General features: G+C 36.7%; 1 protein-coding gene across 3 annotated transcripts in view; it reads right to left on the bottom strand.

Moving 5' to 3' along the window:
* LOC140159159 (long-chain-fatty-acid--CoA ligase 1-like) overlaps window positions 1-15,395 on the bottom strand; it is an 80,404-nt gene that overhangs the window by 40,252 nt on the left and 24,757 nt on the right. For 2 of the 3 annotated variants that reach the window (XM_072182527.1, XM_072182525.1), the window contains exons 2-3: window positions 9,902-10,120; window positions 6,027-6,216 (exon numbers count right to left, since the gene is read on the bottom strand). In XM_072182527.1, the coding sequence (XP_072038628.1) occupies window positions 6,027-6,191 (165 nt within the window). In that variant the 5' untranslated portion in view covers window positions 6,192-6,216; window positions 9,902-10,120. The remainder of the gene's footprint in view (window positions 1-6,026; window positions 6,217-9,901; window positions 10,121-15,395) is intronic. The other variant, XM_072182526.1, reaches the window with a different exon arrangement.

Here is a 15,395-nt window from a genome sequence, read left to right as displayed (position 1 = left end):
GTGGTTGACCTGGCCATAACTTCCAAGTAAACAGCAGGTTTGAAAGAGTGTGTAACCTTGAACTTGACTACACAATGTCACTGTAGGCATGCTCACACGGGAGCTTACCTCCGTGTTACCATAACACGGAGGTAGTGCAAGGTCATCCTTCCTCATGGTCTTTAACTCTTATCACCCCGTGTTAGCTGCACGGCTCGGTGTTTGCTTCGTGGCAAAAATAGGAATATTTGTAGGCATGCTCACACGGGAGCTTACCTCCGTGTTACCATAACACGGAGGTAGTGCAAGGTCATCCTTCCTCATGGTCTTTAACTCTAAGCACCCCGTGTTAGCTGCATGGCTCGGTGTTTGCTTCTTGGCAAAAATAGGAATATTTTACATGGCTGTTTGTTATATACCTGACTGTCCATACCCTGCGATAGCCAAGTGTCTCTTAATTTAAGGGGAATTATGTCCTAAACGTGTTTTTTTAGCTGTTGATTTCTTCTCCACTCAATTTCTTTGTCTTTCCATATTTTCACTTCCGTTTCTTCTTTTGATTAGTTTTTGGCTTTTTCGTTTTTTGTGGTGTTTCTTTCATGCTCATTCGGTGAGAAATGGAGGTAATTTATTGTGAATTTATTGCGAAAGAAAATGTAAAATGCTGCGAAATTGTAAGTGTTGTATCCATAAGGTCAATCTTACCACGGAATCTTGTTCATACGGGCGCTAACCCAGAACAATCGCTTCGTGTTAGCACGCTACCACAGAGATTTCTCTGTGGTAAATCTTCTGTGTTAAACAACTTCGAGGTAGTTAACACAATACTTGTTCAGACTGGCGCTAACACGAAGCTACCTCAGAGGTAGCTTCGTGTTAGCTTAACACAACGCTACCCCTAAGCTCGTCTGAACACAGCTATTTTCCCAGCAAGTTACTGACTTTACAATCAAATATTCAGGATTTACACCAATCAGGGGCCTACAGCCATAACTTCAGTAATTTGTCAAAAATATTATCCAATTTGACTAATATGCAGCAATTGTACTTTCACATAATTATTGAACTCTGTAAACATCCATTAAAAAATCCAGAAATTATTAAATAAATAACTGAGACCTTCTGGAATGACAATGTACATTTGCATTCTCCGTTATTTACATTCTACTTCATGTTTGAATTAGTTTACTTGAGATCCGTGTAATTTTTAGTTCAGTTTATAAGTTAGTCCATTTATAGGTTATTTAACATATATTTCTAAATATTCTGAATCATCCAGGTAGATATAAGTAAAATATTTAAACTATTCATCTAGACAGAAAGTGCAGAGCTTACTTTATAGTTTATTTAAATTGAACTTTACATAGTTTAGTTTGGTTTATCAATTATGTTGATTTCAGTAGCATAGTCAGGATTTTAGTGTGGTGGGGGTGGGGGCAAAGCCAAATTTTCATCCCCATTTGTCAATTTTTGTCCCATGTTTAGTCATTTTAATGACACTTTACTCTTTACCATCCCCAATTTATTGTGCGAGGGAGGATTTTCCCCGGCTCCCCTCTGGCTACGCCCCTGGTTGATTTACTTTGGTTTGATTTAGTTTATTATACTTTTTCAAGCATGCATTGATTTTACAACAAACCCCTGATCCATTGAAAAAGAAACACAGTCTTACATTATGCTACATATTACAAATTTATTCCAACACTTGATTAAACATTCCAAGGACATCCATCTGGACTGGTAAATATCCTTTTATTTTGCATAAATACATTTTTATTGCTCTTTTTCTATTAATGAATCTTTTTGAATCAAAATGAACACAATCAATAGAATATTGCACAATTTTCTTCCAATCATGATTGGGTAAGGCCAAGGGCTGTACAATAATTATTTTCAGTTTCAGTTTATTTATTTACCATATCAACGCATTTATGAGCAGAGAGGGGCGGTATATTTCTGAACAGTGTGCCAAATAGGGATAGGCCCATTAGTAAATTTCTTGTCCTGCAACAAATCGTATGCCCCTTTTTTTTGTTTTTTTACCTACCATAAATTAATTTGCCCTCCCCGTTTTTACATGCCAAAAATTTCTTACCCCTTCCCAATTTTCCCTTCCCCAGGGTGTATAATTATTGCATAGAACGGTAGGACCTACATGTATACATGTGCGATTGAACAAAACTTCGAAGTGAGTTGTACCATCAATGTTGCACACAATCAGGACTGCAAATTTGACACCAACAGAGACCTAAGTGGTAGGGATTTCTGCACCCTGTGCCCAAACCAAGAAGCAAATGTATGCAACCACACAAACAGCCACAAAAGAAACATTTCCACTTGTGCCATTCATAATTCAGTAATTGTAAATTGTCAAGTATTTACTCATAAATATTTGACTGTACACTGATTCATGCCTAGTTGCACCCCTGGTATTTCTGTATTGTCATTTGCTATCAGTCTTTCCAGTTAGCCTACTCACCATACTCACCCCACTTAAAATCATTACACTATTAGTATTATCAACTTATCGTAACAATATTTCAATGGTTTGGTGCAAGAAATGCCTATGTACAATAGCTGCCCTATAGACAATTTGACCATTTCTGCATTCCATATTATACACATATGACACCTGGCAGCTATTGCAGATAGGCCTTTCTTGCACCCATACCTGATTTGTGTCCACTGTGATTCTTCTATAACCAAACTGACTTGTAAATCAAATAATTTCACTATTCATAGCTTTGCAAATTTTTTTTAGGGTGCAAGGGTGTTGTAGCTTCAGCTTCATTATTATGCTTAAAATATTTTAAAATCTAATCAAGTCCCAATTTTACCGCTGATATGGTATCCACAATAAGGGTAATAATGTTTCATTTTGTGTAGGCCCGCAACCAGAAGGGAGCAAGGGGGTGGATTCCCACCTCAAATCGCCTAAGGCCAAAAGTCTCCTTTTTTGAGAGAAAGGCGCTATAACTGACAATAGCAATAATAGCACTCTTATTAACATGTCTTGCGATCGCGCGTTTCTGCCATTACTTTGTATGTATAATCGCACCGCGATTTTGAAGAATTGCTATTTGTGCTATTAACACTTATGTTTTTCAAACTTACAATATTTCTACAACATTCAAACGGCTTAACGTGGTACGCTATTTGCGCGATTATGCTATTTTCCCTAAGTACTTAAGAAGTAGTGCTATTCGCGCGATTTTGCGATTTTGGTGGTTGGTTGATAGATCTATATAGGGGGTGCTCTATTCGCGCTATTTTGCGATTTTGTACTTTGGTCCATACTGATGGGGAAAATGCCTTAGCACTGAAGCGCGTTTATGCTATTTTCGCCTAAGTACATAAGAAGTAGTGCTATTCGCGCGATTTTGCGATTTTGGTGGTTGGTTGATAGATCTATATAGGGGGTGCGCTATTCGCACTATTTTGCGATTTTGTACTTTGGTCCATTCTGATGGGAAAAATGCCTTAGCACTGAAGCGCTATTCGCGATTATGCTATTTTCCTAAGTACTTAAGAAGTAGTGCTATTCGGCGATTTTACGATTTTGGTGGTTGATTGATAGATCTATATAGGGGGTGCGCTATTCGCACTATTTTGCGATTTTGTACTTTGGTCCATTCTGATGGGAAAAATGCCTTAGCACTGAAGCGCTATTCGCGATTATGCTATTTTCCCTAAGTACTTAAGAAGTAGTGTTATTCGCGCGATTTTGCGATTTTGGTGGTTGATTGATAGATCTATATAAGGGTGCGCTTATTCGCTATTTTTCGCTTTTATACTTTGGTCCATTGTGAACGGAAAATGCCATACCACTTTTCAAATTGCGTGTGCTTTTTTAAGTAGAGAAGTGATGTTTGGGCTTTCGGGAAGGGGTATTTTGTCGGTGAGTATTACATATCTAAACATCCTCGTCCTGACAACTCTTTCAGAGGATGGCGACTTTAGACACAGCGGTTCTCGGCAAAGAGCAATCTAGAATCTGATGTGGAGGGTTTTGGGGTGGGCGGGCAACTTTTTCAGAGGATGGCGACTTTAGACACAGCGGTTCTCGGCAAAGAGAAGTGATGTTTGGTTGGGCGGTTTTCGGGATAGCGGTTCTCGGCAAAGAGAAGTGATGTTTGGTTGGGCGGTTTTCGGGAAGGGATATTTTGTCGGTGAGTACAACATATCTAAACATCCTCGTCCTGACAACTCTTTCAGAGGATGGCGACTTTAGACACAGCGGTTCTCGCAAAGAGAAATTTAAAAGCTGGTGTGACGGTTTTTTGGGTTGGGGCGGTTTTCAGAAAAAAGCGATAATGTTTAGGAAAGGTGTTCGTGGATAAAATAAGGAGTCAATTATATACTCATTTACTGTTTCATAATTAAAATTGTGATTGCTCAAATTGCGCATGCTTTGTATTTAATAAGAATGAGCCAATATATACTCATTTACTGTTTCATATAATTTAATTGTGAATGCTCAAATTATGAATGCTCAAATTGTGAATGCTCAAATTGTGAATGCTCAACTTGTGAATGCTCAAATTGTGAATGCTCAAATTGCGAATGGTCAAATTGGGAATGCTTTTTAAGTTAAGAGAAGTGATGTTTGGGGTTGGGCGGTTTTCGGGAAAGGGATTTTTGTCGGTAAGTACTTCATATCTAAACATCCTCGTCCTGACAACTCTTTCAGAGGATGGCGACTTTTAGACACAGCGGTTCTCGGCAAAGAGAAATTTAAAATCTGGTGTGGACTGTTTTAAAAAAGGCGATAATGTTTAGGAGAGGTGTTCGTGGATAAAATAAGAAGGAGCCAATAGATACTCATTTACTGTTTCATAAAATTAAATTGTGGGGTTGAAAACTAAATCTGGTTTAGGGAGGTTTTAGAAAAACACAAAATCGCGTGAATAGCACAAGCTTGAGGTACTGTATGTGATGTACAAAAACGCAAAATCGCGTGAATAGCACAAGCTTGAGGTACGGTAGTACAAAAAAGCAAAGTTACAAGTTTTCTGATGCCAGATTTGAATTCTACACAAATAAGTATCCTAGGATACATACTTTTCAAAGTTGTAAAGGGTTCCCTTTATACATTTATGGACCTCCAAACGTCGTCTTTTCGCGTTTACACACTTTTATGCTGACCCCCTAAATTTCAAATTGATGCCACGGGAAAACGAAATGGAGTATGAAGCTCAAATTTTCGGGATTTTACTTTCTCATCAATATCTACCACCACACAGAAAAAGGAAAAAATTGAAGAGGTGCTGCGGTGCACATCCCAGTAGTTGACATGGAATGGGTCTGCTATTATGTGCTCTTATGACAAGAATCACGCTTTCACATTAACTTGTGCTACTTTGCGCTATTCTGTGCTCTTATGACAAGAATCATGCTTTCACATTAACTTATGCTATTCTGTGCTCTTATGACAATAATCACGCTTTCAGATTAACTTGTGCTACTTTGCGCGATTGTTGCTATTGTCAGATATAGCGCCTTCATGTTTTTTGACCCAAAAAGTAACATTTTGCGAGCGTAGCAGGCAACAAAATAGAGGATTTTCATGCCTTTTTGGCCAGGAACCCCACGGGTGCCAGGCACGTGCACGGCCACATCTTGCAATGGGGTCTACCAAATTCATTCACTTTCATTTCATTCGGCTGCGAAGCAGGCGACTACAAAGTTTCTCCATGTACTACGAGTAGGGTGTTCTTTGCCTTCCAAGGTTAAAAGAGGAACCTAAACCATAGAAGAAGCTGTAAACAGTCTATGATGTAAGAAAAGTATTATATCTACTCTGCCTAAACACAGCTCTCCGTTACACATCAGTAGCTTTCAGTGACAATAACATTAAATATTGATCAGAAACTATAAATAGATATGCACATGGCATCATTAATGACATTATCAATACACACCAAACTCATATTGAACCATTGATACAGTGCAGTAAATTATATAAGTACAAAGTTATAACTGAAAACAGTCAATCATCTCAAAAAATAACACACTTAACATTGCTCCATTCATAAAATCAAACTTACCGGCAAAAGCACAGACTGTTTGTTATAATCATACTTGGCCATGATGCGCGTTTTAGATCCACGGTGTGTTAACCAATAGAGGGTGGTTCCTAGGACTACTACTACCGCTGTGCCAGCAGCAACTATCCACACATTGTCATCTGCTAATTCCTTAAAGTCCTGCATGACTAACTCCTTTTGTGTTTACCTGCTGATATATAAAGGAGGCCAGGAAAGAAATAGTTTACGTTTGTTACTGATGCTTGTCTAGTATTCAAAAAGTGACTGGAAAAGATGTTACTTGCAACAGTAAAAATCAATGCGATATATGCTGTTTTTTGTAACACATGTAACACCCTAGTGTGATACAATACTCGCTATATCCAGTAGATTTAATGAATGGTAGTGACAACGTGATAACAGGGAATAGTGACCTTGAAAACCTGGTAAAGGAAACAGGAAGGCTATTTTGAGTCATATACTAAAAGTGTATTGTATCGAATATCGATCAGGAGCAATCTGTAGAAAAAAATCTGAGCAGTGCCTGAGCATACATGTAGACTCCTCCACTATCTATGGCCTGAGCTAGCAGTGTTTGTGTAATAATATAAACACCTATATCAAATTTGGTACTTTTAGGCCAATTTTTAACACATACTTACTGGATTTCTTCCTCAATTTCCATTCTTGTCCTTTTTTCTTTAATCTCTTCTCTTCTCATTTTGACATCTTTTTCCTTCCTCTTCCCCTTTCCTTTCTGTTGCCTTTCCCATTTTTTCTTTTCCCCAACTTAATCTTTTCATTTGTTTATCATGCAAGTGCAAGACAACAACAAACTAAAATGTTTAAAAAAATACAATTTGATACGTCATGAAATAACACATTTGACTAGAATAAAATATTGATCAGTGCACCTTGCTTCACAAGTATCTAGAGCATTTTTTGAAAAGTCACACTGTTTCAAGCCCTCATCTGTGAGCTTAGATTTATAATGCTTTTCTCAAGAGTTTCTCAAAAGTTTCGTTGCTCCCCTTCTTCAGTTTATATTTTATTTACAAAATAGCAATTGTGCCTCACTGACATTAGACTTAAATGAGAGATCTCGTTTAATACACTACTGGTTCTAGACAAATATAATAATTATATAAATACCAAAATGATGATATTACAATAACAACAAACAAATGCTTGGAATTCCATGGCCAAACAATAATTTATTCAGTGCACAGTAGAATATATAGAATTTCCTATTCAGGCCAATAATCAATATGCTACATGTACTTACTATGTGATACTTATTATTCATCTTAAATAAAACTTCTGTTGTCATTACTTATTGAACTGACTGACTGCCCTGGGTCATTGGCCCTGCAACATGGATAAAACTACTAAGTGTTTCTGACTGCCCTGGGTTATTGGCCCCATAACAAGGATTAATTGATCAAACTTTCTGTCTATCCACAGAGGGGGTACTTTATGAAATTAGGATCCCTATGTGCTAGAAGCACTCTGTGTACAACTATAGCAGGGTTTGATAGCGCAAGATCTAACTACACAATAGCTGCCTTATAGAGATGTAACCAATTGTATCTGCATATTTAATACGGTGACACCTGGCAGCATTTGCAGATGCGGCCTTCTGACTAACGCCTCGAAATTATAATGCACATACAGGATGAGAAACAATTTTTATATACAACAAAACAATACAAAAACAAATTTCAGTGGAAATTAATCTGACATTATTTACGCGAGGTCATTATTTGACAATAAAATAATATGGAAATCCTTGAAATAGCTATTGTACATGTAGAATACACTTGTCTAGATATTATAAAGGATTAGGATGGAACTATGAAAAAAGGTATAAAAAAAGGTAAATATGTGACACGATCTGGTCCATGGGGGCCAAAGGAGGTATTTTTGAAAATTGAGTTACTGTAATTATTATATTACACATACAAATGTACAATAGGCTATCATTTACTGAAAACACCAAAGGTCTAGCTTACTTGGTTCTAAAGTTATGAAGTTTTTTGATGTCTATTTTCTTATGTATTTTATTGTTTTTTACTCCATGGTTTTACCCTTATCTCAGTTTCAAATTTGCTGTCTTTGGCCCCCACAGACCAGATCGTGTCACATATATGTATATAGTTATAAATTCAAAAATTTCTTTTTGTATATTTCTGATATCCTGAGACACATTTTGTTATCTTTTCATGTCATGCAAATAAGCTAGGAAGTCCCGTCCAACACAGTATTGTGATTGACAGCACTGCCATGATCGATGGTATGACACTAACATGCGTTTGAAGTGGGAGCAGATGTATGATACTTTGACGTATAAATGATGTGCTGATCAAAACTTGTCTGTAAACTACTATAATAAACACCAGCTGTGTCCTCGGTCCCAGTCGGCTTCTGCTCCTGCGTCATTACATGTTCAGTGACGAAGGAGCAAGAACTGTCTTAAACGATGTGCTCAAAACTTGGCATATGTATCCACGCTAAATGTGACAACAAGATTGGATTCAAATTTTAAACCGCTGCTTCTTGTTCTGCTGGAATTGCTGAATTGCTGTGCTACTTGCTCTATGTGAATATCCTAGTGTATCACAGGTCTACCCTGATCTGTAGTAACCCCAGAAGATTATAACCTAAATAGTCATCATCATGACTATTACACAAATCGAGCGGAAAGTGTAAGAAGGTGATATCCGCAATAGCTGCCAGGTGTCATATTTCTGCATGATGTATAATGAAAGACAGAGATTTTATCGCGTCTGACGTCATCATCTGTCAATCAAACTCGAGCACGGTTTGTTTACAAGTGTCGTGATGATGACTTGCTGAATGCGGCGGTATAACCAGGGCGCCTTATTGTTAATTTTGCACCTTCAAACATGCAAACCATCTCAAAAGTTAGGTCTTTATACTTATAGTAGGAAACTTTCTTTCGTGAAGGCACCATGTCAACAATGCCTAGAAAAGTTGCTTTTTGCCTTGTAAAAGTACGTAATTTTTCGCCATTTTCTGCTATTCCTTTTCTCCGATCGGCACCAGATAGAATGGCCTTCCTTTTACGAGCTATTAACCTGTGTAAACCAATCAAGGGTTGTAATTGACAGTGACATCAGAGTCAGACGCGATAAATTCTTTTTATCTCTGTCTTTCATTATAGCATGCAGAAATGTTTAAATGTCTATAGGGCAGCTATTGCACATAGGGCCTTCTTTCACTAACTCCTCAAAATATACCACACTAAGCATGTAACAATATAGCCATTCAATCAATCATACAGCATAAAATAACAGAAACTTGTCAATTTCCCAGAATTCCTTCACAATATTCTACCACTCTACTGTATGTGTTAGAAAGGTGCATACACTTAGGCATGAAAAAAAAATGTTTGCTTGCCCACCAGTGGGATTTTTGGGGTGGGTCGGTTGGTTGGAAAAATATTTTTATAATTACACACAACTATATAGGCCTGTAGGTAATGAACATAGGTCATGTGGAAAGATACATCAAAACTTCACTTGAGACCTTCAATACGCAAGATACACCATAGAAATGTATTCAATTAGAACGACTACATACAATGTACCAACTACATAAGACGCCCAGTTTATGGGAAACATTGATGCATGAATGGATAGTAACCATTAAAAGGGTGGACCCTGATTTTGGCCAGTTTTGGGTCGGTCGGTGGCGGGCAAGCAAGCAAATTATTTTTTGGCCTGATAGTGTATTCTCACTATCTCAGGGAAGTGAGATGGTATTCTAGTGTTAGAAAGGTGCCCACACAATGGTAGAACTAGGACTAGTATATTCCAACAGATAAGACATTTCCTTTCTACTAAAGTACAAAAACAGCATACAGCTTGTCTTACCTGGTTAGAAAATAAGTTGCATTCAGTACTACTACTGAATGGTATGTCTTGTATGAGTCCAAAATGTTTATGCCACTCTACGGGTCAGTCAGCATCAATTCAAATTCTTTAGATTCAATACGTCTTGCTGTGCATCAAAGCGTCCTATCCTTGCCTGGCTAGTTGTCTGTCTGCTCCCAATGTTGATACTACTACAAGTATCACAGCAATTAAATGAACCTGTGTAAATACACAAACAAATATCAGTAGATATCGTTTACTACATACTAAATAGATAGGTACCTTTGGACTACCAGGTGTCTATTTTTACACAGCTTCACAACTGTTACTCTCTTTGAACCTAGTCCAGGACTCGGACCCATACCCAGGATTTTTTGTAGGAGTGCAAAATGATCAAAATGTGGACCTTTCTCCAAAATAAATCCCCCCTAAAATAATTAAATTTTTGGGGCTATTTAAACATGAAAATTTGCTCAATTTCAATGGGGTTTTCTGCAAATGCCTTATTCAATCATGTAGAAAACTGAAAATTGAATATGTCTGACTTCAGACTGATTTTGCTTGATCACACCACATTTAAGTAAAAATCTAAATTTTGTGACCTTTACCTACAGGGTCTTTTAATGAAACTATGAGAAAATGATATTAATTTTCGTTTTGAATGGGTTTCAACTATCCAAATCCTGTTTTTAAAAGACTGGTCCCAAGGGTGGATCCCGGGTTTGAAAGGGAGCCAGCCAATTAAAACTTTTCCCGCTTTCTTCGCTTGTCAAATTTTATGGAGAATGTGATTTCCTTGGCCATTCTGGGGGAGCCTCTCGGAGTCAGAAAATAATTCAAGCCTTCTGTGAAAATCATCAAAAAAATTCTCTTTTTTTTTCTAAGATAGTGGACAGTCAAAATAATCATTCATATCTATGAACTTTTCCTTGCACTTTTTTTCACAAACATTTACTTTTGCTTGCACTTTTTTTCATAAACATTATTGGAACTTGATCATTTAGTTTTACAACAAATATATTCAAATGCCCAGCTGCAAAGTACATACATTACAGAATCACCTGTCCAAAGCATGTCTAAGATTGTTCTCTGGAGTCGTCCAAGTTGATCTTTAGAGGACAGTGTTTTGATGATATTCACCATCACCATGAAGTATTTTCCTAAAATTAACTCCTTTGATAACTGAATCATGCACATTTTGGAATGATGGCAAGCAAGTTTGGGGATCATTTTGATTGTCGTTCACGACTCAAAAATGCGATCCAGTTGCTATAGTGATAATCAGGTTACATGTAACAATTTGATGGCAAATAGTACTGCACAGATCTTTTCACCCATATTTCTTGATTGCACGATTTGCACCCCATACCTCCCCCCACACTCGGCCTGCACTCATGTCCAAAATAATTACAATTTTGTTACATAAATGCATGCATGCACGAGTAATAGATGTGGGTTTTTTTAATACTAACATCAAAATTACCTGTTCTCTATTCAACAAATTCATTTTGCCACTACGACCTGCTTTACATCCAATCCTTACCAAAACAGCTAGCTTTTCTTGCTCATACACTCACCTGTCACGAGACTAGTATGAACGCATACATATTACACTAACATGGGGAATACCTATTCTCATCAGCTCACATAGTGACATCACTACATGTAGCTCTTCATCCTTGAAACTTATTTCTGCTGCTTTTTTATTTTCACAATTTATCCACTTATGTCATTAAGTGAAATTAAACTAGGCCTACCGTAAACTTTGCAGTGTGTCTTACTTTATTTTGTACTATGGAATTTACATTGCATTGTAAAAGCTTAAAATTGGATGTATGTATATATTCAGTTTATTCGGCGAGTTGAATATATAAATAAAACAATCGTTAATTTGGTATGGAATATCACAGGAATGCCACAGTGGATCACAGGTGTCATTATCATCAAATGTAGATATCAATCTTTATTTTTTGTCTAACTTGACCTACTTAAATGTTTTCATACATGATGATGAATTTGTGATATCATTGTTAGATCCTCTGTATCAGCAATGTAATAGAAGATCAAAAACTATAGAAACATTGCTGATTTTTTGCAAATATACAACCTGTAAATAGCATTTATATAGGGTCCAGCGTAAAACAACTCACAACTGGCCCTTCCGGCTACAAACATAAATAGATTACATTTATTAATATTTGCGCGCATGCCGCATATGACTTATAAATTGGTATGTACTGATTGGTTTTTATAATTATACGCAAGCTTTAAATGAATGAGCCTACATATCTCTCTTTTATATTGAGGGTAATCCCATTTCAGTACCAAGCACAGCCTTCCTCATACAAATGATACCTTTATAATCATGTACAGTGATAGATGTGATTTATATGTCATTCTTAATAGCATTACATTGTATATTCTGGGCTGATAGAGATAGACTAGCTATCAATTTAAGCTAGATTGTAAATGGTTCATTAGATTGGAATTTCTATATACAGATGAGTTGGCTTAATTGATATTTTGCTTCAGTGTACTCCCCATTCACCAAAAAATTAACAATGTATGGTCATTATCCATATTTTAATAAGCAACTACTACACATGCAAATCTCAATGTAATGATACATTGTATCTCCAAGAAGAGTTGTGAGAGGGGTTAGCGGATAGCCGCTGTCTGTGGTCCTCAAGGACTTGGCAACCATGTAGCGCAAGACCAGCCTAAAGGGCTGGACCAAGTGCATTGGCAACCTCTCTGGATAGTGTAAGCAACAAAGCCGGAAAGTACTCCTAGAGATGGGTATTATTAAAAGCATTAAAGCATGGTCAAGGTTACAGCACTATCATCTGATGATGAGCACCAAATTCAGGGTGTTAGCTAGCCACCCGTACACCCTTCATTTTGGATGGGCAGTTTGTTCCTGGGCCAAGCAATAGGCAAAATATCAAATTTTCTATCATGAGAGGATGTACCTTCCATGTCAGCATACTTTTCGTGGTATAACACGATCGGGCGACCTACATGACCGAACTGTGACCATGACTAAAGACAACTGTATTCAAAAACTGTGATTGGTCATATTCTCAAAAGCTGTGTTTGTGCCGTTTACAAGCGTGTGGTCTTTGTGTAGTACGCTCAACATGACAGTTGGCTCTCAACCCCCGGAAGGGGCAGAGGTCTGGTTCATGTTTTCAGCAGAGTAAAATTTTGGACAGGTAGTTTAATAATATGGCAAAAATAATGGTCACTTGTCAAATCCTAGCTAAGACTCTTAGCACCCATCTGCTGAAATCCCAGCTCTATTAATGTTTGTTTGTTTTTGCACTCAAAGATGTGAAATGAACTTGCACTTCTTTGAACAAGTGTTTTTGCAAAAATGAAAGATATATGATTTCTGCAATTGCTTCTTCTGGGCAATCAATAAATGTTCAAGCAATGTTCTCACATGTATGGCAGGGGGAATGAATGAACAGCCAGTAGTAGTATACCCGGATTTGTACTTTTTTTTTTAAATTTAAATTATTAGCAAATTTTGCATGTTAACAAGTTGGGAATTAACTTCCTGGAATGCCACTGGATTCACAAACTTGTGTTTGAAGATACTGGTTGTTAATTAATTTTTTTTAAATAAGTTGCAAAAAACAAAACAAAATGCATTGTTTATCACTGGACTGAGCCTCAAATTATGAACATTTCCTTCCACAAATAATTTTTCCAAAGAGTTACCATGGTTACTGGCATTTATTCCCATCTTGTTTGTAGACCACAAATTTAGGGACGCACCATTAGATATTATCGGGGGGGCTAGGGAGTTTTTTGAAAAAAAAAGTTTTGCCTCACTGATGAGTATAAAAAAAAATTTTGCCTCACTGAAGAGTAAAAAAAAATTTTGCATCATTGATGAGCAAAAAAAAAAATTTCCCTACCCAGCTCTGTATAAAGGTATACATTAAAATTGAAAAATACAACTTCGCCGCCAAAGGCGGCGAAAAAAATTTTGCCTCCAAAGCCGCTAAAAAAAAAAAAATTCGTTACTTTCATTGGCAAAAAAAAAATTTTCTGCCTGACCCAAACTCCCTAGCCCCCCCGATAATATCTAATGGTGCGTCCCTTATCAGGCATTTTGACATGCATAGACGCCATGAATTTGGCCTTGGTGCATGAATTCATTAGTTAAATGCAGTCTATTGTCTATTCTAAATGGGTAATATATTCTTGTTCACCAAGCAAACTGTATAGCAAACTGAATTGGATTTAAATTTACATTTTACCCAAAAGTTCTCCAAATTCTCAATGTTTTTAATCATATTTTTCGCAGTGTGTTCTTTTCGTAAGAAACAAAAACATTTTGGACATCACACATACTGATACCAATAGTCATATATAGCATACTGTAAGCCAATAATTTTGCTTATTGTGATTTGAACTTGTCGAAGCAAACATCTCTGCAAATGCGTTTGTATATGGTCATTTTCACGGTAAAGGGTGTAACTTTGGATTTTTAACATTTTAATCCGTAGTGTTCTAATAAAGCCACAGAATTCCATGATTTTTGGCCACATAAGTCATCTAGTTAGCAGCTACCTTGGGTAGCATAATCAGCTTTGGGAGTTACTGCGTTCAGTTTTAGCAGGCTTAAATGTACTTAATATTGCCATTTTGAAAAACTATAAAAAACAGTAACATTTTTGTAAAACCCTGTGTTTTCTTCAGTTAGTTCATGGATAATTTTTCTTATCCTGAAAGTACAGTCATATGTTCAGTAAACACTGCCACATTAGATTTAATTGTGAACAGCCCTGTATTTTTGAGAACCGGACTTCGATATTTGTCGCTTCGAGGCTTCATTTTCCGTTAACAATTGTTAACAAACTTTGTGGGTGTAGCTTTGGTTCATAATTCTTGGTTATTTCTTCACTTCTTCTTGATTCATAACAGTTGTTATCTTAACTTGAAATGGGTAACAAAAATTAGTCGATTTGCAAGCTTTTAAAATTTTTATAAAATCTTGACTTCAAAGAGCCGTTTTTCCGTTAACTTTTTGAAGCCTCCGAAACAAACTGTTCAGCAAGCTTGTGCAAATATAAATAAAAGAGCTCATCCAATCTATTTATCAAAATGTAGCAAAGTAGATCCTCAAGTCACATGTTTTAAAAATCGTGGAGATATATATCACCGTTTGAAAATGGGACCCAATACAAACTTCCCGTTAACAATTGAAGCCTCCGAAACAAATGAAGCCTCCGAAACAACAATAAGATTAATTATCATCTATGCATATCTAAATTGGTGTGTTTCATACTGATATCTGCATTGTAATTATTACTTCATATGTGCAGAATGTCATAAATTTAAAAAAAAATTGACATTATGGCTAATGTTTGAAAAATATACTGATACCCAAAAAAGCCTGTTTCGGAGGCTTCACATGCAAAAAACACCATACTTAACGAATGGGTGAAAAAATTAACATGTGATAAATCTACAATATCTG

The sequence above is a fragment of the Amphiura filiformis genome, chromosome 8, assembly GCF_039555335.1.
Source record: "Amphiura filiformis chromosome 8, Afil_fr2py, whole genome shotgun sequence".
NCBI lineage: Eukaryota > Metazoa > Echinodermata > Ophiuroidea > Amphilepidida > Amphiuridae > Amphiura > Amphiura filiformis.
This window is presented reverse-complemented; position numbering and strand designations above follow the sequence as displayed.